Source organism: Xenopus laevis, chromosome 2L (genome assembly GCF_017654675.1).
Source record: "Xenopus laevis strain J_2021 chromosome 2L, Xenopus_laevis_v10.1, whole genome shotgun sequence".
Lineage (NCBI taxonomy): Eukaryota > Metazoa > Chordata > Amphibia > Anura > Pipidae > Xenopus > Xenopus laevis.
In genome coordinates, this window is record NC_054373.1 from 97,720,981 (window position 1) to 97,747,313 (window position 26,333).

Below are 26,333 nucleotides of genomic sequence, written 5' to 3' on the forward strand. Positions count from 1 at the left end.
TCAGCAGGGGTCTGTTCAGATAGATCAATTAATGACAAACCAGTCTTATATATAAATAGTCTTATAGCTTGCACTATTGTGGCTAATCTGTTGGCAATACATTTCTTCAATAGCTTTCCTTCTCCTTTAAGCAGGTAAATATTTATTGCTTTTTTGTTTTTTTTCTGTGTGTTGATTGTAAATTTTTTTTTCTCACAACAGTCCTTTTACCATTTCTGTGTGCACTCTTGTTAAACCCTGTTTGAATAAACTATTGTGTATCATGCCTGATTAGTAAACCACGAGGCAGGCAGTAAGAGAGAAATATTTGTGCACCTGCTAAGTATCAAGTATACAAGTTTAAATTCACATATTCAGTTCTTTGTTCTCATATAATAGAGAGGGAGAAGATGTAGAAAAATCATCTACATCTTATTGAGAATCTAACCAGGATTATAAAGGCTGTTCAAGGTGAGCCTTCATGCTTTAAAGGAGAACTGTACCACTGAACACTGTCAGGTTCTCTAAAATATATCACATAAACAATTCATATATATATATATATATATATATATATATATATATATATATATATATATATATATATATATATATATATATTGACTGTTTTATAGACATCAAGTTTCATAAATAATCAGTGAGTGACACTCAACATCACAAAAGTAAAAGATGTAAAAGGGAAATAATTACTGATATGCCAGTTTGATAACTTTATAAGATATACATTATCTGTTGGGTACATTTTCATTCACAATGCATAGCTCTCTGTGTAGGATTAACAGGTACAAAGTAACCAATAAGCTATAAGTATTTGTCGGTCTACTGGGTTTAAAATAATGTCATTAAAGATACGATTGCTAGAAGTAGAAGACCTGCAACAAACATGTTACTACATCCCCTCTATAACTTTGATTAAATAAAGAGAGACGGATCTTCCACTTCTCATTATATACAAGATGATCACATGTTATTCAGGGGAGGCAAGGTCTATTAATGACACTCTAGAAATAACTGATTGAATAACACATCTCTAAGTAGATCAATGCTAGGTAAGGAATTGCCTAATTTTCTGTTATTGTGCTAGATTTTGAGATTTTCATTTAGATTGCAATTACTTCCTCAGTTAAATTAAACCCTGACGAGTAGCAGGTTAAATGCAACCTGTTGCCTAGAGTGGTAACTTTTTAATATGATGTGGTATTCAATTTACAACTGGCCCTTATTTTTTCATTTTGTCTTTTTTCCCCTCAGCAGTTCTGCAACTTCGACATTGGGTCACCTGGTTTTTAAGGTTTCATTCACCCTAGCAACCAAGCCACCACTGTTAGAATTAGAAAATTGGAAGAATTGCAGAACTGAATAAGTATTAATATAGGAACAATAAAAATCAAGCCTTTTTGGTTGCTAGGTTCAGAGACATTTAAAATTTCAAGCTTGGGTAGAAGTACATTGATTTCATTATACTTTGTAGCCTCCTATTAGTGTCTATTTCATAGTTACCTGTAGAACAGCACAGTGAAGAGCTAAGGTAAGTAACTTAGCTGATACCATAAATAAAGTACACAATACAGCTGGCAGGAAGGTTTTTCAGGAAGATTAGTCACCCGAAGAAGAGGAGATTTGTCGGCGGGCGTCTAAATCTCCCCGAATCTCCACGTGTGTCTCTGCCCTTAAGGCACAATGCTAGCGATCCCTTCCCACAGACTTCAGTGAGAAGAACTTTGGATCATCCCAGATTCATAGTTATTACCCAACAATTCAGCAGTGTGTGTTGCTTGACATACTTGCCTGTAGGCTTATGTTATGCAATCTATTTTATACCACTGTTGTCATAATTTGCTATATTTTAAAAGTTTTTCCCAAGCTACACTGCCACAGAGGAGATTATATCATGTGAAGAGGCTAGTTCTTTGACTCCTGGCCTGTGTTGATTAAAGTTAGTCATACAGGAGCCAATAAAACCTGCAGAATCAGCCCCTCCAGCTGTATATATGGGCAAATAGACTGGCCTGTCCAACCATTATCTGTCTAAAAATTAACCAACCATGCATCAATCAGAAAGGTTTGAAACTTAAAACTAGGAAGACATCTGTGCATTAATTGTCCTTGTCCAATAAGCCAATTTAGACCCAAGACCCCAGTGTATGATTCAATTCAATGTGTGGGTGAATAAACGGGGCCCAGATCTGTTTGGTCACCTTGCCAAAATAGTAGATCTGGCAGTGTTTGGCCAGGTTTATTCTCATTAATATCTGCCCTGGCATTTGCCTGAACATTTTTTACCACATTAAAGGACTTTGCTGGTGCTGAATTTTACACTCTACCTACTTCCTGCTACCCAGTTCCTTCATAACCACCAAGTCCAGGGGTGTGTCCAGGTGTGTATCCACACTCTGACTTGATCAAATGTAGTTAAATAACGATTAAGAAGATAAGCACTCCAATATTTCTTATTAGTGATGATTTATTCCAACGTTTCGGTTCACATTTGGACCTTTATCAAGGATTCTGTGCAATTGATACATGTGAGTTTAAATACCCAACATTGAAAAACTGTGCTGTTGTGACATCATTATTTGCATACATCAATTAGCCAATAACATTATAGTTTCAATCAACATCTTCCTCATTATATCACTTAATGTGCATTACATATGCATATTGTAGACTTCTATTTTCAACCAATGTGTCAAAATGGCCAGTGCTAAAATATAATGATTTTGAGCAAATCCCATACATACTTTTCACATGAGTTAAGGCATCCTTTTTTTCCTATCCTACTGGGCTAGGGTTATGCAGAGCTCTTACCTTGACTGCCCCATTTGCAGTACAGCAGACAAGTAGTCAGCACAACGATTTTCACTTGATTATAGGGGTAGTGCACGTTCTTCAATGGCCACTTTCCATTGGCATCACAAGTCAACAAATATTTTTGAACAGCACCACCAAACTCTTCATCTTTCAAAAGCCTTTATTTGTGCTTTTAAGGGCATCACAGCAACATTTCAGGCTTGATAAAAGGCCGCATGGCCTGAAACGTTGCTGTGATGCCCCTTAAAAGCAAAATAAAAAGATGAAGAGTTTGGTGGTGCTGTTGAAAAATATTTGCAGTGCAGTGCAATGTTGGTGGAAGCATTAGCAGGTGCTGCTTTAACAGCAAGGAACTACAGTAGGTAAATTGGTTGGTGCAAAGCTGGTAACCTGCTCTGCAGTTTCAGTGCAATGTATGCATTTATGCTGTGCTGACATCCGAAAGTCTTGTCTGTCAGTGCTATACAGACGGGAAAAGAAAGTGGTTATGTTTTCTCTGCTGGTGTAGACACCACACTGCGTGCCCCTGATCAAAGGTAAGAGTGGGTAACTGAAGACAAGCCAGTCTGCTAGTGCCTCCACTCATGTCCTTGAGTCAAGGACTAATTCACATCAATAGCCTGTATTTTTATGTATTACAACATGTTTCAAGGTCTACTTCTATTTAAAGCCATCTGCACAATCGCTGACCTTCCTACTTCCACGAGGAGTGACATAAGCTGTAGAGTGAGATTATTTACAATATTTATTATCCTTATATAATACTGTCATATTACACAGCGCTTTACAGAGTTTATACATTGTTCACAAGTCTTTGTCCCAGTAAGCATACAATATTCAAGCACACTATGGTCAATTTTATCTAAATCCTATTATGTGTTCTTAATAAACAGATTAGAATGACCAATTCTAAGCAACTTTTCAATTGGCCTCCATTATTTATCTTTTAGCAACTTTTCAATTGGCCTCCATTATTTATTTTTTTTTCTAGGTTTTTAATTATTTGACTACTTCTCCAGACTCTTTTCAGATTTCAAAATGGGGGTCACTGACCCCATCCAATAACTATTTCTCTATAAAGCTACACATTTATTGTCATTGCTACTGTTTATTATTCATCTTTCTATTCAGACCTTGTCATATTCATATTCCAGTCTCTTATTCAAATCAGATTGCTGAAATTACAAATTTGAGAGATTTGGGGAAAAAAAAGCTAAATATCTCAAATAACTCAACCACAACCACTCAACCACAAATAATAAAAAAGTGAAAAGCAATTGCAAATTGTCTCAGGATATCACTCACTACATCAAACTAAAAGTTAACTCAAAGGCCCACCAGGTTTTATTCCCGTGTCCCAGTACAACCCTGGGATAACACAAAAACATAGAAGATTTACAGACCTCTTGTCGGGTAACAGACTTCTATACGTTTGGTTCGTAAACTTTGGGCTTTCCCTCACATTCTCCCATTATTTTTCTGACTCATAGGGAGGAATTCACAAAAGTAGTGATATTGAGACAAAATAAAAGTGGAGATAAGAATGTCGGATTTCCCACCAAATTCACAAACCTCTATCTCTACTTTTGTTTTGTCTTTTAAACAGACACGTTTCAGATTTTGTCTTTTGCACGACATTGTAACAAAATTTTTTCTGAATTTGTCTTTAACTCTTACTAGCAATCAAATTGGAATTGGTAATATGGATCCCCTTTCCAGATTAAGTGATGCAAACAATTGCCATCATTACATGCCATTAAGACACAGAAAGACTTTGAACGTGACTGAATTGGTATAGGAAAGTGAAGATAGAAACTGTCATACAAAGAACCTCTCTAACTTGACAAAATAATGGAGTGTGATTTATAAGATGATGGGTTGGGATGATGTATTGATACATCAACACTGCACTCATAGGAACACTCACTGCACATGAACAATAAGAATTCAGTGATGTTTTGCCACGCATTGCATGCATGGTGACATCACTGGGGCTTACACCCACAATCTCCCGGCACTGCAGCAGTCAAAGTTGACTGAAAGTATGACCCAAATAGTAAGGGGGTTATTTTTCAAAGTCTCAATTTATCTCAATATTTTCTGAAAAAAACACCGACCATATCCACATGATTTTGTAGGATTTTTCACCCGAAAACTCAGAATTTTGCCCGAAAAAAATCGGGATATTGCCAAAAACCCAGTGCACATCAAAAAATCATTGTACTTCTCCCATTGACTTATATGTAACCTTGAATAGTCTGAGATGCCAGATTTTCAGATTCTCACTTTGCCATCCTCGGGGTTTAAAAAATTCGTGATTTTTTTTAAAGTCCGATTTTATAAAAAGAATCACCAAACCTATAATGTTAGGGTTTGTGCCAATGCCAAAAAAAATATATAAATAGGTACTACTCCAATAATTAATAATTCAAAAACAAATATTAAGTAAATCTTGGAGGATATACTCACAATTCACCCCAGTCCCAGGGTGCAAGTCCAAGACAACATTTCAAAAGAGAGATGTGAGTACCTCCAACAATGAGTCAATCAGTTAAAAAACTGAAAAATGTATTAGGACATAAGAGACAAGACCTAACGAGTAGCCTATGAGTAAGTGCCCCAGCAGGCACGAAACATGTTAGGTCTTGTTTCTTATGTCCTAATACATTTTTCAGTTTTTTAACTGATTGACTGATTATTGTTGGAGGTACTCACATCTCTCTTTTGAAATTTTGTAAATAACCCCCTAAGTTCAAAAGTAAATACAATACATTGGTCAAAGATGCCCTAGATACTAGTCTCCTCACCAATACAGAATACAAAGCACCCAAGAATACAGTCTCCACCACACCTAATCATGATGGCTAAATTCTGGAGCTGCAGGCTGGATAGAAAAATAAAATAGGAAACAGGAAAAAAGGTGAGGAGAGGGCACACAAAGAAAGAGAAGGGAAATGGGGTGGGGTAGAATAGAAAGGAGAAGAAGAAGATAAGGGAAGAAGAAGACAATGGATAATAAGTAGGAGATACAATAAGACTGAAGTTTAGAAGGAACGAGAGAAGGTGAATCATAGGATGGATTAGTCACTCATATGTCTTAAGCTGGCCATAGACACAAAGATCAGATCGTATGAATCGAGGATTCGTACGATTTTCGGACTGTGTGTGGAGAGTCCCGACATTTTTCGTCCGGCGGAGATCGGACAGGTTAAAAGATTTCTGTTGGCTGCGGGTAACATCTCTGCATGTATTGCCGATCGTACGATTTTCAGAGGGAGACTGTCACTAGCTTTTGTCACACATAACTTTCGTACGATTGCTGTCACGGGCAGAACATCGGCTGATCTGTTATTTTTCTACTTTATTTGATCTGAATGGTTAGTGGCAGGTCGGGAGATGGGGAAGCCTGATCGTACGATAAGTCGTAAGAACGGATCTTTTCGCCTATGGCCAGCTTTAGACTACCTGGGGAGTCACCACCTACCCTGTCTGACACTGATTGTAAACTCCTTAAATATTAGCACTGTACTGAATCCTAGATTCATCCTTTTCTGCAGGTTAGAGGGCTTGACCAAACACAATCTGAAACCTAATATTTATTATGGTATGAAAATTATGCGTCTATCGTGTTCAACCCTGACTTAATTGAAGATGAATTTCTTTTTCATTTGCTTGCATTTTGGAATCATTTGCATATGTAAATTAGGCTTTGGATTCAGTTCAAGATTCCACCAAATATTTTGTGGGGATCAGTATTCGACCTAGTGCTAAAAATGTGGATTAGATGTACCTCTGATAATATATACATCACTGAATATTTCACTTGATGTGGTACATTTTAAAAATACTAAATCGCCCCCTAGTGTTACTAGCTATTGATGTACTCCTAACTAACAGTTGTGTATGTAAGATATTCATAAAGATTGTCTCATCTATTGGATACACTATGTCTGCTCCTGTACACAACAAAAACAACCAATAGCTCTAAGTATGAATAAAACAGTTATCAGTTTGTTGGGACATTGTCAATAGGACAGCAATTATTCCAAATGCATGTTCACACTAACAGCAGACTACATTATTCTATGAATGTGTGTGATTCCAATGAATCGCCAGACTCCTCGGATACAGAGATGTTTATGTTGCTTTAAAAGAAGAGTTTATTGATTGCACCTATGTGGAGAAATGATCACGGCTAGGCTCCTGTATCCAAACCTGGGAAGATGGAGTTGAGTTTTTATACCCTTTATGACATTGAAAATGGGGCACCTACCCTGCACCTTGAGTAAAATGAGAGGCAGTTTTTATTCTTGCCTGGGCAGGATTTATAGCTCCCCTTTGTATTAACCAGGGATTAACTATCTCTTATATGGTCAGTTTCAGAATTTATGACAGAATTTATACTTTGTGTTTTAGTTACTAAAGGCATAGTGCATTTGTACATTAAATAGACTATACATGCAATATAGGATTATACAAACAAAATTATTCTGGAAAATCCTTATCAATATCAATTGCCACTAACTTTCTGTATTTACTGACAGCAGTCTCATACCTCATGTTCAACATGATAGGAAGCTTATAGAAGCCAATAAATAAATATTTGTTTCATCATTGATCTTATGGAGTAATATGCACAAATGTATTGTGCTACTTTCTAAGAAAAGTTTACCCAAGATTTGCTCCACATCCCAACCAAGGGCCAACAGCAAACCCAGGATTTCAGTATCCAGTGGTACAGTATCCACCATATTGCACTAAACACTCTTGTCAGCTGTATCTCAACTCACTTGCTTTTGGAACATCACTCAAGGCTTGGAAACTAATATCATCTAGGGTGTGTAACAAAATGTGATACAAATATATAAAATAAGGTGAAATCAGATGTACCCTTTTCACATTGGTTCTGGTTATATTGCAGACTATTTTCAGAGGTATTAGCAACTTTCTTGGTTTGAATGTCCTTGATTTTTGAATATTCAGTGCATCTTCAGAAATGTCCTTTAAGGCCTTAGTACCTAACTTTAGGTTTTAGATTCCTTTAAAACTTTCACTTTTTTGGCTTCCATGACAAACCTGTTGTGGCAATTTACTGGCCACTGTTCAGTTTGGAGATATGTCATTTCTGTTCTGGAATTTCATTTCAACAATGAGGATACAAAAAATAATATATGAAGGTATCAGATTTTTTTTTTTTTTTGGGGGGGGGATAGTATTTAACTTGAAATGGAAAACCACAGTTATAAGAACCGATGAATAACTAGCAACTACTTCTTAATATTCTAAATGGGTACCTGTATTTGTTATAGGCAGCTCAAGTACATGTGCCACAGTGTGGTTCCCTGAGAAATCCAAGTCTGTATCAAAAAGGTTTCACCATAACTCACCCACAAGAACCTCTAAACTCATCAAACTCCAGTCAGTATATTAATAGACTCCATCCCTTAACATGACAAAATACACAAAATGCGAAAAGGTTTATTTCAGGTCTAGGTTTATGACAAGAATTAGACTTGTAGCCTAACTTTGAAAAAGATGACAGGTGGAGGATACACTGCTTGTGTGTTCTCCAGCCATCACCATAGAAACGGTGATTAGGATTTCCAGTTCTGGGCAATACAGTATAGCTGCATTCTGTAGATCATGGTTTCTGGCAGTGTATAAGTAGGATGTGCTCTCACTCAGGGGCACTCGACTTGTTGCTTCATTTCTACTTCTGTTACTAATTTTGCTTTTGGAATTTTTGGTGGACGACTCGGAGTGTTGTGAAAAAATTCCCCAAGAAGTGGACAAGGAAGGGGAGGCCGCACATTATCACCTGAAAAGAATAACAGTTAGATATAATAATATATTCTTCAACAGGAAAGTGTGCTATTAGCATCAATTACTGGTTTTCTTGGCTTGACTTGTTTAGTATTTTCAATGCTTTTTTTATCCAAGCATCCACTTTGAAGACTACAATTTTTGACCCCCCCATCACTAATAACAGATAAAACATATGGAAATACTTTTTTATGAACCACTCAACCATAGTTCCAAGAATATCTATGACAGCAAAAACACATTCACCCCAAATCTTACGCTCAGTGACATTCAGGCTGGGCTTTTATTCTATCGTAACATAAATAAGAAATCAAAGTTTATAGCTATTTCTTTTCTTTATATATTGTGATCACATTCACCTTCAAGCTCCTTGTCTACAAGAGACGAGAATGACAAGAAGCCTGCCTAAAACTAAACGAAGCAATAAACTACAATAATTGTAACCCTTAAATGTCAGCCACAGTGGCAACTAGAAAACCACTTAAAGGAGAAACAAACTCTTTTAAAAAAAAAAAAAACCCTACCCCCCAGCCCCGTAGACCCCCTCCCTACTTCCCTCCTCCCCATAGCCTAGCTGCCACCCGGGTAAATGCCCCTAACTTTTTACTTTCCCCTCGGTGCAGAGTCACAGCATCAGAGTTCACTGCAACCATCTTCTGGGTCTTCGTGTCTTCTTCTGGCCCTTCGGCGTATGCTCCAAAATTGCTCCAACTGCGCAGCTTCACCCATCTCCGTCTCAGCTTACCGAAGACTTGGAAGATGGCTGCGGTGAAGTCTTGGCCATTATTGTTTATTATTGTTATTCACAAGCAATTTACCTGCCATTCCTTGCACTCTGGGTGTCTAGCCAGTTTGAAGAGGGTGATAGCATTATAAAGTTGCCAAAACTAAAAGAAAACAGAAGCAGTGAGTTAAACCTCCTCTGTAATAGCTTGTCTTGGGTCTAAATGTGGGTTTCACATTGCATTACTAGTCAGGTTACCAGTAACCACATAGATCTAAATGTGACTGAGAACTGCAGAATCTAAGGCAGGTGGAACCTAAAAAGTTGGGGTTTAGAGGGGGTTCCAGGAATGCAATATTGATACAATTTTAAGATACAGTACACAAGCTGTCCATCAGTTCTAATGTATCAAAACCTGTCCAATATATGTTATAATGTGTATTTCAGAAACAGTAGTTTAATTCAGCTTCTTAATGTTACTATGCACTTTTTTTTTTTTATTGACCAGTGGGGGGGGGGGGGTAGACAAACTGTACATCCAAGTCAGTTAAAATCTGTACAGCAGGGGATATCCACCTTTTTGTAGATCTTTGTAAAAAAAAAAAAAAAAAAAAAAAAAAACAGTTTCCCCAATACAAAAGTATTTTTAAAAAAAATAATGTGTGTGTTGTGTAAAATGTAAAAAAAATGTGTGTGTTATGTAAATTACAATTATGCACATACCTGATTCTTTAGTTATTAGTACATAGCTTACACAAAGATTGGCAGCAGTGAGAGAAGGAGCAAGAATACAGTGATCAGCATGGGGGTTACTGCATATGCACCCACTCCTCATTCATTTGCATAGTGTTAATATGACTGGCTGTCACTGGGCAAATGCAATGTTTTGGAGGCTTACTGATGAAACATAATTTCTCTCGGCTGCTGAATTTATGCATCTGCTCAGATGAGAAGAGGGTTGGTGACACCCTTTTCCAGAGGTGCAGCTCAATTCCTCTGTATGGGTAGGCACATATTTACTTATTAAGGAATATAAGTTACCCTGGTGGTCCAGTGGTTCTCCCTGGTGGTCTAGTGTCTGGCGGGGGTGCCCGCCGCATATCTTGTGCTGGGTTTCCTATGGCGCGCACTTCTGGGTTATATGCGCACATTGACGCCGGCATGATGATTTCACTGCGCATGGCGCAAAAGGCAAATAGTGTTTAAAGGGATTTCAGCATACAGCACATTGCCCGTTCTTAGGTTCAATTCAGCTTGTTCCTTGTGCCTAGTCCTGTGAATCCTGCCTGCAATTACTGGTTTTGACACTTGCCTGCCTGTGACTACTCTGATCTCTCCTACCCTGACCCTTGCCTGCCGGATTACTCCAACCTCTTCTAATCTGACCTTTTGCCTGCTGACTATTCTACGCTCTCCAATCCTGACACCGGCCTGACTATTCTCTACTCTGCTTGTGCTGGCCCACCTGTTCCACGCTGAGTTGTCTAGTCTGCCTTCAAAGTGGTGTTATTCCATCCAGTATCCTTGGTGAGATGATTGTGCCCCTTTGCACGTAGAGAACCTGTAGCTTTGCTCCTCTCTTAATAAGACCTGGCAGCATCCAATTAGCCGAGGGCTCCTTCCGAGGTGAAAGGCGGCTGTTAAAGGCAGAAACAAGAGCCGAGACCAGGGAGCTTGGCACTGGTTCTGGATTTAGGGTGCCGTTCGTGACAGATACATTGAGAAAAGTGTTTGCCTTACAACTTTGGTAGGGCTTTTCAAAAAGGATGGACATTTCTTATTTTATTGATACTGTTCCTTTAGGACAATGAGAGACTGGGTGCTTTGTTGCCTGCAGATTGACTATCGCTTTTAATTGTAAAGAATTGAGGAAAATTTGCAAGAAGGCATCTCCCTTGATCGGAGCATGTAAAATATTTTCATGAAAGGAGAAACAGGTGAGAATATGTACTGCAAGCACACAGTACTCTAATATTGTAGAATAGACATGCTTAATAATTAGTATGTGTACAATTTTACCATATATGGTTTAGTTAGTGATTTTCGTTGTTCAAGTATGCCATAAACATGTAGCAATTCTTGCCAGCACAGATTTTTATTATAGGCTTAATATCGGATTATTGGAATTTATCGTATTGGGGTCTTGGGTTCAATTCTAGCCTGGAAAAGAAGGAGTATGTGAGAGAAAGTGTGTGAAAGTGAAAAAAAGTGAGTGAGAGTGTATAATAAAGGATAATCATCATCAGATGACAAAATTAAAACCGAGAAAGAAAAGCCTGTTTTTTAACTGGATATACATTCAGATAATACACAATAAAAGTGACACATAGGGACATCTGGCCAGTGAGTATCTCATTAGAGAAAAGCAAGTCCTACTACTGTTACTATAACAGGTCCAGAGTAGGTTTAATAGCAAATCCCAAATTTACCTGACCAAAGAAGAGAAACGGCAGGAGGAAGGTCAGACCTCTCCACATCCAGGACTGAAAACCCTCTGCAAAGACACAGAAACACAATATAAAGAAGAGTGGCCACTAAAGCCTGTGTGTAGCTTATTCTGTCTCTAGGCTGATATAAAGGTCACCTTTTTTAAGTAATTCATTTTGTTTAGTTGTCTAATTTGGAATAACAGTTATCCAATTGTGAGTATATCCCTCACAATAGTAACCACTATTATTATGACTACATTGTTTTACGAAGCACCAACATATTCCACAGAGCTGTACATAATGAATACATAACCAAAATACAAACTGATACAGTAGTGATTGGGTCCCTACTAAGGGCTTAAGATCTAACTGTATGAAGATATTGGGCACAATATTAGCTAACCACTTAAAATCAGCTAATATTTTCAAGGGATTTTTAAATCCCCTACCCAGTTGGGCGAATAAAGGACATTCTACAGTGGTGGAAAGGCTTTGTTTGAATTTCCCATATACCATGAGCAACCAAAGCTTTAGAATATATATATATATATATATATATATATATATATATATATATATATATATATATATATATATATATATATATATATATATATATATAAAAAATTTCATTCAGAACCTCTAGTCACTTATATGGCACAATGAAGAAAGTAAACTGAATGTTACATAACACAGAAAGAATGGAAACAAATATGGTAAAGCATAGCAAAAAATACTAGAAATGTATTGACACAAGAATCAGTTGTTGAGAGAGGCACAATGTTACATGCTTGGTGGCAATGCAAAGAAACAATATTTTGATCAAGAGTCTATACATTAAAGTCACTGGTATTCACCTAAGCAAAGACACACAACAAGTTCTTCTTAACAAAAATATTCCTGGTATAAATAAAATTATATTTATTGCATCAAAGTAAACAATTGCAGATTCAATATATCAATGATATCTATTCTGAAAGTTATAGCAGATGAACTAGATAATGAAAATGAGAAACTTACCAGCTTTTCCAATGATATGTTTCTAGATATGGAACCACTGGTTTATATATGTCAGATTAAATAGCTTCCTCAACTAGTGCTTCCATCTCCATATAATTACAACTATGTATGTTACAGGTATAAGATCTATTACCAAGATTGATTGGGACACCTTAAAGGAACAAACATTTCATCACCCTGAATAGGTTTTATGCACCTTTTTAATACATGTCCAGTAGAAATGAGTTGTATACTGTTATTTGAAAAACGTATCTGTCTTTCTCTACTCACCAACTGTCAGGTCCATGTTATGCCTCTCCCCTAGAGCTCGAAGTCTATAGAGACAGCCACTTTGATAGTAATATTGCAGAAACTGAACAAAACCTACAGCAGATGAAATACACGTTTATTAACAATACATGTACAGGGACACTATGGCCTTCTCTGTTTCATATATTATTTCTATTGGGCCAAGGTCCCGGGTATGAGATATTTTCCAAAAACATTAGTAAATCCTTAAGATCAGGGGTTCTGTTATTTTGGGTACAAACAGATCTTTGTCACTAAAATGGACAGGCAACATGGCCAGTAGTGGTTCAGATCCAGTCAGATAAAAAGACCAAAAAACTTTACTACTCAACTGCTGCAGTCTATATAGGCCTGTCAAAAAGGGCCAAGTGCTGGAATATAGCCCCCAACTCCAAAGGGCACTCAATTCAAAAAATCAAAGATATATTTCCAGTCAATTCTCAAAGTTAAAAAGTCACTTTTTATTCATCATAAATATTAAAAAAGTAGGCATACAGACCAACCGATACTCCGCCCTACGCGTTTCGCACCCACAGGCACTTATTCATAGGCATGAATTTTAGATAAAAAGACCAGTTCAATATCAGCCTTTATGTAGCCTATATAGTACAGCAAATGTGCCATTTACATAGTTTCTTCTGTACATAGAGTAATGCCTCATATACACTGTGTTTCAGCTAGGGGTCTAGGTGAGAACTCTTACAGGGGTGGCAAACAGCTGCCAATAGAAGGAAGCAATTAAAGGGAGAAATGTGTCTCATACTACTGTCTGAAAGCAAAACACGCTTTCTTCAGTAACAAACAATGGCCTCCTGCCTAACCCCAGTCTGTCCACAAACATGGGGTGACCACTTGAGGTGGCAGAATGGCCTGGACCACCCCTGCATTTATCCAGCCCTTGACTGATGGATATTTGTATGCTAGCAATTTCTTATACATGCATAATTATCAGAAGGCACAGGAGTGATTTGTATGTCTCAAGCCTCAGCTCTAATGGTGCAGTGCAGCCTTCATAGGAAGAGACAAGTGAATATCAATGTGTCTGTTGTATTTAGCTTAGGTGCCACTTTACTACTCCCACAATAGAAACACATTGTGCAGCTCAATATTTAAGCTCCTTCACTTTCACCAATAGCCATTCAGTTTTCTGCAAAATAGGCTCAATATAAGAAAATCTCACGGGACTCTCATGCATACAGTTCCTTGGGTGGCAGCTTTATTCTGCCAAGTGCTGTATAATTAACCACTTGTGTGTCTAGTACTGACTTCCTTTCTGAAAAAGGTTATTTTATATTAATTATAATGCAGGATAAGATAAAAAAACAAAAAAAAAACACTTACTTTGGTACATGGAAAAAGACAAAAATTGATTCCTGAACATCTGGTACATTAAACCATCAGGCCTGAAACATAGTATTTATTGCAATTACATTCAGTAGTAAATTAAAGGTCTAGTTCAACTTTGAATTAACTTTAGTAAGCTGTGGACAGTGATATTCTGGGACAGTTTGCAACTGGTTTTCATTTTTTTTTTTGTTATATGAAATATTCAGCTTTTTATTCAGCAGCTCTCCAGTTTTACCCAATTTACCAACAATGAAGTCGTTTGAACGATAGACTCAGGGTCTGAATAGAATAAGTAATACATAGTTACTATAACCAAGGTTGTATTTTCATCCATTGCCACCCTAGGCATGGACTTAATTTGCGTGATGTCACATCTGCCAGTGCATGATGTCGCCTTCATCAAACCAGGGCCAGGTAACCCCAGTCTGCCACCGGATTTACACAGGAATTTACGGCTGCGGCCGGGGAAATTATATATTTTTCTTTCTAGAAAAAAAATGTAATTGAACATTTTGGCACCCGAAATTTTAGGGATGCACCGAATCTAGGATTTACTTCAGTATTTGACTTTTTTCAGCAGGATTCGGATTCAGCTGAATCCTGGTGCCTGGCCGAACCAAATCCTTGAAATCATGTGATTTTTCATCATAAAACAAGGAAGTAAAAAAATTATTCAGGCAAATCTTTCACAAAGGATTCGGGGGTTTGGTCGAATCCAAATACACCCCTGACTAAAACAATAAAACTGGAGCTTCCCAGGGCAATAGTTGTTTGGCTGCCAGGCACAGTAACACCTACCTGAAAGCAAGAAAAAAGCAGAAGAAGGAGGCAACTAATCACAAAACTATAAAAAAAAAATGAAGAACAATAGAAACACATTGTGCAGCTCAATATTTAAGCTCCTTCACTTTCACCAATAGCCAAAAATTGCTATGAACAGAATTAACATACTAAAAGTTAACTTAAAGGGATACTGTCATGGGAAAAAAATTTTTTTCAAAATGAATCAGTTAATAGTGCTTATCCAGCAGAATTCAGCACTGAAATCCATTTCTCAAAAAAGCAAACAGATTTTTCTATATTCAATTTTGAAATGTGACATGGGGCTAGACATTTTGTCAATTTCCCAGCTGCCCCTGGTCATGTGACTTGTGCCTGCACTTTAGGAGAGAAATGCTTTCTGGCAGGCTGCTGTTTTTCCTTCTCAATGTAACTGAATGTGTCTCAGTGGGACATGGGTTTTAACTATTGAGTGTTGTTCTTATATCTACCAGGCTGCTGTTATCTTGTGTTAGGGAGCTGCTATCTGGTTACCTTCCCATTGTTCTTTTGTTTGGCTGCTGGGGGGGAAAAGGGAGGGGGGTGATATCACTCTGACTTGCAGTACAGCAGTAAAGAGTGATTGAAGTTTATCAGAGCACAAGTCACATGACTTGGGGCAGCTGGGAAATTGACAAAATGTCTAGCCCCATGTCAGATTTCAAAATTGAATATAAAAAAAATCTGCTCTTTTGAGAAATGGGTTTCAGTGCAGAATTCTGCTGGAGCAGCACTGTTAACTGATTCATTTTGAATTTTTTTTTTCCCCATGACAGTATCCCTTTAAAGGAAAACAAACTCTTTAAGATATAACAAGATAAGTTACAGCAAATACCTAACCATTTAACATGCATGGGAGTGGGGGACATTTATGAATGGCTATCGCCCTCATGTGTCAATCAAAACTTGTACACACTGCTCATATTGAAATCCTATATTAGTCCAATACACTGGGGTTGGATTCTCTAAAAAGAATACTGCATCTCAGGCCTTAAAGGGCACCTGTTTGCGGAAAATATTTTCCCCCACCAACACTCCCGTTGAGAGTAACAGTAGTTTATTTTTTTTTAAAAAAAATTGCCCCCCGCCAGCGCTAGCAACTTGCTCAGTATGCACTTACGCGCAATGTTAGAAGCACGTTATGCACATGTGCTCTGCACGACATGACTGCTTGCACTGGGAGAGAGGCAAGAGTGCACTGGCCATGGAGTTAAAGGAATCTGCTCAGGAAGGCTGGCAGTTACAGGGCTCCTTGTTAGTTTTTTTTGCTAAAAATAGCACTACATCAAGTCTTATAAGGGGTAGCTTTTACCATCAAGCAAACTGCAAACCATTGATATAAATCTAATTATCCTCTAACAAGCATTTTAACTTTTGGTTTATTTCAAATATAACCAAGCTCAGTGAAAAAGATCCCTTGTCACAGCAGCCCATGCTAAACTACATGAAGAGTTGTTGGAGGATGCTGGGCGTTATAGTCTGGCAACAGATGGAGCAACAAGGTATTGTTTATCATTCTGCCAAGAGGAGAAGAGCATTATTTCATAAACTTGCAGTTTATATATACCAACAATGCATTGTGAGAACTGCACAAGGATAAAGGTACAAATGATATGTTACACAAGGAAGAATCTGTGGCAGAGCTGATAATGAATGCAATGACATATATACATTTCATGTTTCTCTTCTTGCTGGTATAGGACAGTGACTGTAAGCTCACCATGTCAGCATGACTCCAGACAGAAATGTGGAAATATAATGGTTTAGAACCCACCAGCCTTTAATTCTGTAGGGACATAGAACAACAGAACAATATGCGTTACTCATGCGTCAATGCCACAATACGATCACATTAAAAAATGTCACAAAAAAAGGAAGAATAATTCAAGGGAAAGTAAATTCAAATATACTAGGAACCCCCTGGAGATTCAAGTTGCATTTTTTCTTACCACAAGCATGGTTTCAGTTTAGCAAGCAGTGGAGTACAGTGGAATAGTGGAGAAAGCACTACTGCACTCTGTTCCAAGACATGGCAAAAATACAGGTTGGGACTAATGGGTCCCTATCTAACTACACCAGGTGCAATGTAAGTCTGACAATGCCAAAGTGGGGTTCCACAACAGCACTCAAGCAGCTTTGGGAAACACCCCTAGAAGGCTCTTACAAACAAGACATGTGACTTGCTAAATTTTCCATCGGTTTGCATGCTATGTAAGTTATTTTGTGATAACTATTTTGTAATGCTTTATGAAATGGAGGTCTGTTAATGGTGAATGTAGATATGCCTGTTTGCTCCTGTTCCATACTTATGTTTTACATACTAGAATGCTACATGAAATAATTCCTAATAGCTTTGCTACATTTTGTTTCAAGGAATGAGTAAAACACAAACACCTTTTACCTTTGATAAACCCTGTAACTACAATTGAAGAATACAATTTAAAAAAAAAACTGGTAACTTTACTAACCTGGATCCGTTGTTGATTAAAATACTTTCACGGATAGTCAGCGTGCAGTAATACCACACTAGTAGGAAGTTAAACACTGCATCTGTAACCCTTAAATAGAAATACACGTTTAGACACCATGTTTATTCATATTGGCTTACATTGTGGCAGTATAACCCCTCGTTCAACATGTTGTGCTGAACATCCTGTTTGTCTACTGTTTTAATCACGAAAAAAATCAGTGGGTTTTATATATTTTGAGCTATACAATACAAACAAGCAAATTCAAGCTACTCCATGTTTGATCCTTGCGCGGATCAAATTATCAGAGGACATATAACCCCCTTTGTATAAAGGACTCCTGCTATCAAAACGATAATGGGGGGAGAGGAGGTATACAGGTAATGTAACCTGCTGAAATGGGGAAATACTCCCCCTTTAAGTCTGGCTGAAGTTCTACTATCACAGGAGAACATTCTCCAAGGCCTAAAGTAGTGAGTTAAAAAACATTCTGTAATCTTATAAACAAGTTCTTGTAGTTAAGATAAACCCACCTGGAGTTTAAGAGAAAGCGACATATGAAGGAGAGTACCATAAGGATTATGGTAAGGTACAGCTTGAACTTCTCATACTCATCTTTGTATGCAAACCTGCCAAACAAATATACATCTACATGAGCTCTGTGTCTGTGGTTACATTCACTATGTCAATTAATCACAGAACCTTACAGAAACAAAATGAATTAAGATTACATATGAGTGTCCTATTAAATAATATACAGTAAGTGTTACTGTGTAGTTTCCTAGTAAAGCTGAAGGAATGACGAACTGTTTCAGAAAGTATTGCTTGGGCCTACTTTTGGCTGCCATATTGATCAGTTTGTTTATGGCCACATTGTGGCTGCAATTAAGATCAGCAGTGGAATTCAGTGCAAATCAAAGGACAGATGCCTACTTGGATGAGCACTACCTTGGTTTTGCATGCCTCTGACATTATCACTAATCTCAACTGAAGTAGCCCCTACATTCCACTCATAAATGGTCCACTTTTTTTTTATTTAGCTTTATTTACCAAAAAGAAAACAATAGTAGTGTTTGGAAGTGTAAAATAAGAAGAATCTTTACTTTGCCTGTTTGCTTAGGAGAGTCACATTCACGTTTCCCAGTACTAGACTGAGGTACAATCTAAAACAAACCCAGAAGAAAGGAAAAAATGTCAGTACATAATTGGTAACTGCAAAAAACATACAGGTGATGTACAAAGCTGGGTTTAACAGGGTAATCCTCTTGGGAACGTTCACTAAAAAGAATATATAATATATACATTATCATACAGATATTAAAAAACTTCGAAATATAATAAATATTAACCATTTCCATTTTGTTCTCTCTTAAAAGTCAGGTGTCTGATTTTGATTGACAGTTAGTTCTACTATATCTTTTGGGGGGCGTTAGAGCTCAAAATACTCAAATTATCAAAAATCAGACTTCAGACTCCTGCATGAAGAGAGAATGAAGAGATACTAATGCTGAAATGACCATGTATTGGCATTTCTTCTTTTAACTGATGTAACCAATAAAGGATGAATTTTTAATCAACAATCTATTTGAGCGATCCTTTTTGACCTTGGAGTGCGCTGCACCGACTTGGATGTGAATATTTGGAAACGTCTCCCTTAGCGACAGACTTGGGGCGGCTGCACCCGGGTCACCCCATGGAGAGGGTAAGCTGATCCTTTTATATATTTACTCGTGAATACAAACAACTGTTGGAAAGAACGTGGGAAGGATTGTGTAATAAACGCAGGGCTCGGGGCAGGTGCACCCGGGCCAAGTATTACCAACGGTGAGCGGATTCTTAACTGCTGTGATATAAAGGATCAAGCAGATAAAAATTATTTGTATCAAATTCGAATCTCAGAATTGGTATTGGGATATATGTTTTGGACTGTTAATGCTGAAATGGGGACTGTAAAGCGTAATGGTTATTTCAGAAACGGTCAAAACATTTAATGACTATAGTTAGAAAGTTTCTTATTTCAGCACAAAGAAGCTTACATTAAATTTTTAGTAGTTCCACGTTAAAAATAAACTTGTATCATAAAGCACGGGAAGGCAGAACTACCCCATCAATGTTTTCTTGTTTAGCTGCCCATCTCCATTTCTAGGAATTGGCCAAATTTATTAATATGACCGACCACAATAATTTTACTGCTGACTATGAAAATGATCCTAGCTGTGGCATCTGATTGGTAGTGGAATTTGACATACATGAGCTATGTTTGTGTCAGTAATACAAGCCCCATATTCATATATATAATATCAAATTATTGTGATTATCATGTGCTGGGTCAGTTATGTGCAAAACAGTTAAAGGTTAACTGTAAAATAATATTACTCTCCCAGTTAAAAATATGTTGTCTATGTGCAGTCTGGACCCTCTGCCAACCCTAACTGCAATACAGGTGAGATTTATGTGTAATTAAAATGTGCCTGACCCATGGGTCAATTTGTGGTCCAGCTACTAACAACAGAGTCTAGTCTAGTAACTCAGGGAAACTTACCCGTTTTTCTTTGGCAGAAAAGACTCCATCTCAAAGAATGTTTTTTCCCGTGCTCTGATTTGATTATTCAAGTCTCTAATTTGTTCTTCTTCTTCTTCCACATTTTTTGCCTTGGATTTACATCTGTAAAAAGGATCATCATTGTTTATTTAGTAGAAATGCCCAGTGTTCCCTAGTAATATCTTTTTGTGCATATGTGCACAAAACCTGTGTTTTGTGTGCACTTTTCGGTTGTTGGATCTGAATAAATAGTAATATTATATTTTCACACAAATTTGTCTGTGCCCTGTACAGTTTGTTGTGTGTGCTTGGCTGCAAAATCCATATGTCATATGTATATTTTGCTACTTTTATGGTGCAAGTGATTTATGGTCCCATTGGCTGATTTTTGAACTAGTATAAATGAATGGATTGCATGAATGCATGAATAAATTGATTTTTATGCAGACAGGATCCATGAAATCAACAGTATGAGTACATAAGCACACTCACACTTACTTCTTTAATTCCACAGATAATTCTCGAAGCTTCTTTTTCTGACGAGAAATGGTACCTGAGCAGCGCGTCTGTAGCTTTGATAGTTCCTCTAGCTTCTGCTTGTATAATCGATGTGTTTCCTGCCAATTTAATCATAACAAAACAAAAATTGGTTTTGTTGCTTTTCAATTTTAAAATACTAAAGCCCTATGCGGACACTCTTGGGGGTTATTTACTAAAACTTGGTTGGGCTTTTTGCTGTAAAAACTAAAATTTTTCTTAATTTGTTATACCCGGATGCTGAAAAAAGCCAGAATCCAAAAATCTGCCATCTCAAACCTGTCAAAGTCATGTATACGTCAATGGCAGATGTCCCTATTCTAATTTGAAGATATTAAGGTTTGCAGTGGGTTTAGCCCAATAATCCAAAACATTTTTGGTTTTTCGGCAATAACTCCGAAAAAGTTCAGTGATTCGGGAGAAAAATCTGGAAAAAAAATTTCACTCACTTTATCAAGTTTTTTCCCCGATCTGATTTATCATTTTAATGATAAATAAGGCAAAATTGTGCATGGGAGTTTGGTCAAACTTTGTTTAATAAAAAAAGTAGATAAATTCAGATTTTAGTAAATGCTCTGAAAAGTATTCCTTAAAATAGGAGTAAAATACATCATATCCTTAAAAGTAGATGTCAGTTGTTATGGAGAGCAACCTAAGAAAATAAGTGACTTAACACACTGCAGCATTTTAATATATGAGGAAGACAGAATATTGAATACTTTAAACAAATGGTTTTCTTAGACTTCAGAAGTGAGTTGGGCATGAAAATGTGCCCAAACCCTGGCAAACCGGGTCTTGAGGATCACTTGGTTGAGTTTTTTCCTTTTAATACATGTCAGCATCCCATGAAAATAAGGCCCTTTCCAACACAAGTTAGCCTATATTCACTCCTCTTTACAAAATGTTGCAGACTGTATTCTTGGGTATGTGGTTACTATGGGCCCTTTTTTCTGTGTGATCCCACATTACAATAGCATATAAAAATAATGACATGACACACAGGGTGGTTAATTGCACCCTCTCAGACAGGAACACAGGGATTAAAATACCCTTTTAATTTAACAGACACCTTCTATCCAGTTGAGTGGGCTGTTACCATGTATGAATTCCAGGTTTGCCAGTGTGCCAATGCCAAAAGAACACCTACACTCACAAGAGGCGAGACAGCTAAGGATTCTAAGGGAGGTAGCACAATTATTAATACGCCAGCAATTAAGGTGAGAACAGCACATGATAATTTACTTATATTATTGGGCAGCACAAGGTAATCATTTTATTGTGGCAAACACCTTTCAACTGCCCTTCATTTGTGGCTTCTGGACGGATTTATCTAATTATGAACAGAGAACTTGTTCCAACTATGTTACGGGAAGAATGCCAGAAAAGGATGTTGCAATATACATGTCACAAGACAAATTTAATCCAAGCAGGAACAAGAATAGATGTGCACAAAATGTATAACATGCACAATAGAGTAACAAAAACAAGAGCACCTTCTTACATTCTGTTGATATTCCTAATGAAATGACTCATGGGCAGAAATACAAGTCTGCCAAGTTTTTACTATTAGCACTCACCCAGCTAATGTTTGCAGGTGGGTGGGTCAGGGGGTAAAAGTGTACCAGACTACAAAATCATTTATTTTAAAAAATAGTTTGCATGTGTTGTTAAAGGGACACTATAACATCCTTTTCAACGCTGGTTTAATGAACACGGCCTGTGCCCACAAAAAGATTTGGACAAATACTGAACTTAATCTAAACCCTAGTTTTAGAAACCCGTTAGTTGAGAAAATTTTAAAAAATCATCTTTGAACTAAAAATTTCAACACTCAGAAATATTCAGATATGGCATTTTTATGTTACTGATCCTTTAGTGCATCACTATTATGTTATCCAAATGAAATACGACTGGCATGTTTCCAGGCACTGACTCAAGTTGCCTTTGGCAGGGAGGGTACATGGACTAATTACATAATTTAGGTTAAAGTGCACTTGTATCAAAGGTATCAGTGAGTATGTCCTGGACTTTGAAACATGACAGATCTGAGGGGTTTAAGCACCAGCAAGGCTTGGAATAGTATTTTAATGTTCTTAACAGTGTGGTTAAAACTTCAGTTACAATGTTACCTCTGGCTGAGGAACAATGGCCAATTTATTTTGTAGTAATTCCATATTAAATGAATAGTGGAATCATTCTCTATTATAAGTTACATTTATTGGCTGTTGTCCCAAAGGAAGATGCTGCGGGTCTGGTCGAGATTTTGTAAGGAGGTGCCAGGAAATGTGCACTGTTCCATAGGGTTTCGCAGTTGATCTATTCCATGCCCTCTTGCTCCAGGTATGATGTCTGGTGCAGTTATATTAACCAGTGCAGCAGGTCTACACAGGACACTCACAGGTTGGGCACAGCTCCATAAATATTAAACCTGTGCATCACTACGGCTACATCTCCTTCCCTTTACAATCATAAGCAGCTACATAATTTTCCCTACAGTCACACAAGGCAGAGTTTGCCACAATAATGCATATACTTTAAACACGTTTAAGCTTACAATTGATATTACAGCAGTGAGCTGAATGCAACAGCTTAGTCATGCTTTAGCAAATATTTGTTTATTCTCTTGTGTTCTAGCCAGAATGTTATCCCTTTACAATGGCTTGCTTAGTATGTGACTTACTGTATTAGGAACTTGAAATTTTCAGCTGAAAACTCAACCCCCCAATTAAGAAAGTCCCTACCTAGAAAGTCCACCTTCCTGCTCCCTCCTGCATACTTCAATAGCCCTGAAAATGTCCCTAAAATATTTCTCATCTATCAGTGCAGAGTAAGCGCAGTGGAGCTCATGGGTGTCATCTTCCGGATCTTCTGATTTCTTCGAGTCCTCTTCTGCAATTTCCAGCACTTTTGCTGCATGCGCATTTAGTACGATCCAAATGACTACGCCAACGGGGCATGTGCCAATACGGGGCTTTTCTTAACTGGGGGGTTGCGTTCTCCTTTAAGGGCCTTTTCTATTGCATACTCCCACATTTTCATTACTCACATTCAAGGCCCTTAACAACAAACCCCTTCTCTATATCTCAGCTCTGATCTGAAAATGCACCCCTCATACAGCCTAAGCTCTGCTTCTGACCTTCACCTCTTGTCTTCTCTCATCACTTCATCCCATTCCCAACTGCAATGCACATATTCAGTGTATCTTGATCAGACATCAACTTATCATAAATTATCAATAGCGATGCGTATCTTGTCGGCGCTATATAAATAAATGATGATGATGATCAATTGTTTCATATTCCTTATCTTTGAAATGTACCCTAACCCTTTACAATGTAAGCCTTTGCAAGTAGGACCCTCTGATCCAATTTTTTTTGTTTTGTTGTGACTTATGATTTATTGGGTTTTATCAGTTTTTGTCATATAGTTACATAGTTAGTTACATAGTTAAATTGGGTTGAAAAAAGACAAAGTCCATCAAGTTCAACCCCTCCAAATGAAAACCCAGCATCCATACATACACCCCTCCCTACTTTTAATTAAATTCTATATACCCATACCTATACTAACTATAGAGCTTAGTATCACAATAGCCTTTGATATTATGTCTGTCCAAAAAATCATCCATATAATGCATCTTTTTGCAGTTACAGAGTAATATGATGTTAAGGCATAAAGTTACAAAGATACGGACAATTTAAATGGAAGAAAGTGGAAGAAAAAAAAACATCAGGATGTTGTACGAGTTAACAAAATATTAGAATGCGGTCTTATAATATCTTTTATATATATATGCATAATTGTACATTGTGTATATTTATATCAGCTCTATGAGCTGTGTGGGCTAGGCTTTTCCGCTTTATTATCAAATAAAATATAGTGGCTTCCGTGGTTAATAAATGAGGAGACAGTGTCAAGTCCCACTTATGCAGTATCCTCCCCTGACCCTATTTTTCACTCTGTAACCCTTGTTTGTTAAATTATTGTAAGAGCCCTGTCAGTTTTAATTTCTTTGTAAAGCACTGCATGACTTGATAGCACTATATAAATAAATGATGATGATGAGAAAGGGGGTGCCCAAGACTTGTATTGTCATCCATTAGTAGTTCTTAAACTGGAAAATTGCAGTACAGCATGGTATCATCTTTCTGGTCACGTTACACCTTATCCAAGATTTTAAATAAAATGGCTTTGAAAAATCAGTTTCTATGCCAGCGCAACATGAGGTGGTAACCCAGACCCACACCATTAAAGCCTAGCGTCCCTGATTTAGTATCTTTACATCATATATGATCCTAACAAGTGTAATATTTTTTGCCATAAATCTGGCAAAGTATAACACTAGAACAGTGCTGTTGTATGTGGTCACCTGTGGTTAAAACAAGGCTGGCAAGATTATATTCTTCAATATTTGAAGGTGTCTAAGGCAAATTGTGACTATATGGGGGTCATGTAATAAATACTAGTCTCAAGTAACTTCAATTTGTAGGATGAGTGAATCAAGAAAAAGGTGAAAAGCAGAATACCTGCTATTTAGGGGCACATTTACTAAGGGTCGAATATCGAGGGTTAATTAACCCTCGATATTCGACCAGGAACTAAAATCGTTCGACTTCGAATATCGAAGTCGAACGATTTAGCGCTAATCGTATGATCGAAGGATTATTTGTTCGATCGAACGATTAAATCCTTCGAATCGAACGATTCGAAGGATTTTAATCCAACGATCGAAGGAATATCCTTCAATCAAAAAAACACAGGCAAGCCTATGGGGACCTTCCCCATAGGCTAACATTGAGTTCGGTAGCTTTTAGCTGCCGAACTAGGGGGTCGAAGTTTTTCTTAAAGAGACAGTACTTCGATTATCGAATGGTCGAATAGTCGAACAATTTTTAGTTCGAATCGTTCGATTCGAAGTCGAAGTAGTAGTCGAAGGTCGAAGTAGCCCATTCGATGGTCGAAGTAGCCAAAAAAACACTTCGAAATTCGAAGTTTTTTTAATTCGAATCCTTCACTCGAGCTTTGTAAATGTGCCCCTTAGTGTTTATTGTGCATCCACACAACATGTTTCAAGCAGCAAGGCCCCTTTTTTCAGTGTAAAACACCTTGTGCCCACACAGGGGATATTTCATCTGTAAGCCACAGGTAATAATCATCTGCCCTACGGTTTCCATAGAGACAAGCCCCACATTAGGCCAGCAAAACATTAGGACGTCACAGCTCCGCCAATAAGCGTGTCCCTGGGTGGAGCTGGAATCACAGGCGACCTGAAACTGACCTGTATGTCCTGGTAGTTCTCTTGAATCTCCCCCCACTCCCGCACACAGTCCTGCAGCACCGGAGAATTCATGGCGGTGCTGGAACAAAAACCTCTATTGTTCAGTTCTGCAGCAGCCAGACTTCCCGATTGATTTCGGGCAGCCAATGATAATTTGGAGGCTCGTCCCCTTATCCCTGTCCAATCAGATGCTCAGAGGGTGTGTCCATATTGGCCATATGACACGATGGGACTCTTTACGATTAGA

General features: G+C 37.6%; 1 protein-coding gene across 1 annotated transcript; it reads right to left on the reverse strand.

The window, feature by feature from the left end:
* Positions 1–8,288: 8,288 nt before the first annotated feature.
* Positions 8,289–26,179, reverse strand: tmem120a.L (transmembrane protein 120A L homeolog). Its single transcript, NM_001097701.1, is given in 12 exon segments — positions 8,289–8,629; positions 9,453–9,521; positions 11,788–11,852; positions 13,078–13,170; positions 14,437–14,498; positions 16,982–17,047; positions 17,730–17,819; positions 18,263–18,358; positions 18,833–18,892; positions 20,272–20,394; positions 20,770–20,888; positions 26,087–26,179. Coding segments are annotated over 12 exon segments (1,011 nt in total). The 5' UTR covers positions 26,159–26,179; the 3' UTR covers positions 8,289–8,533.
* Positions 26,180–26,333: the final 154 nt, after the last annotated feature.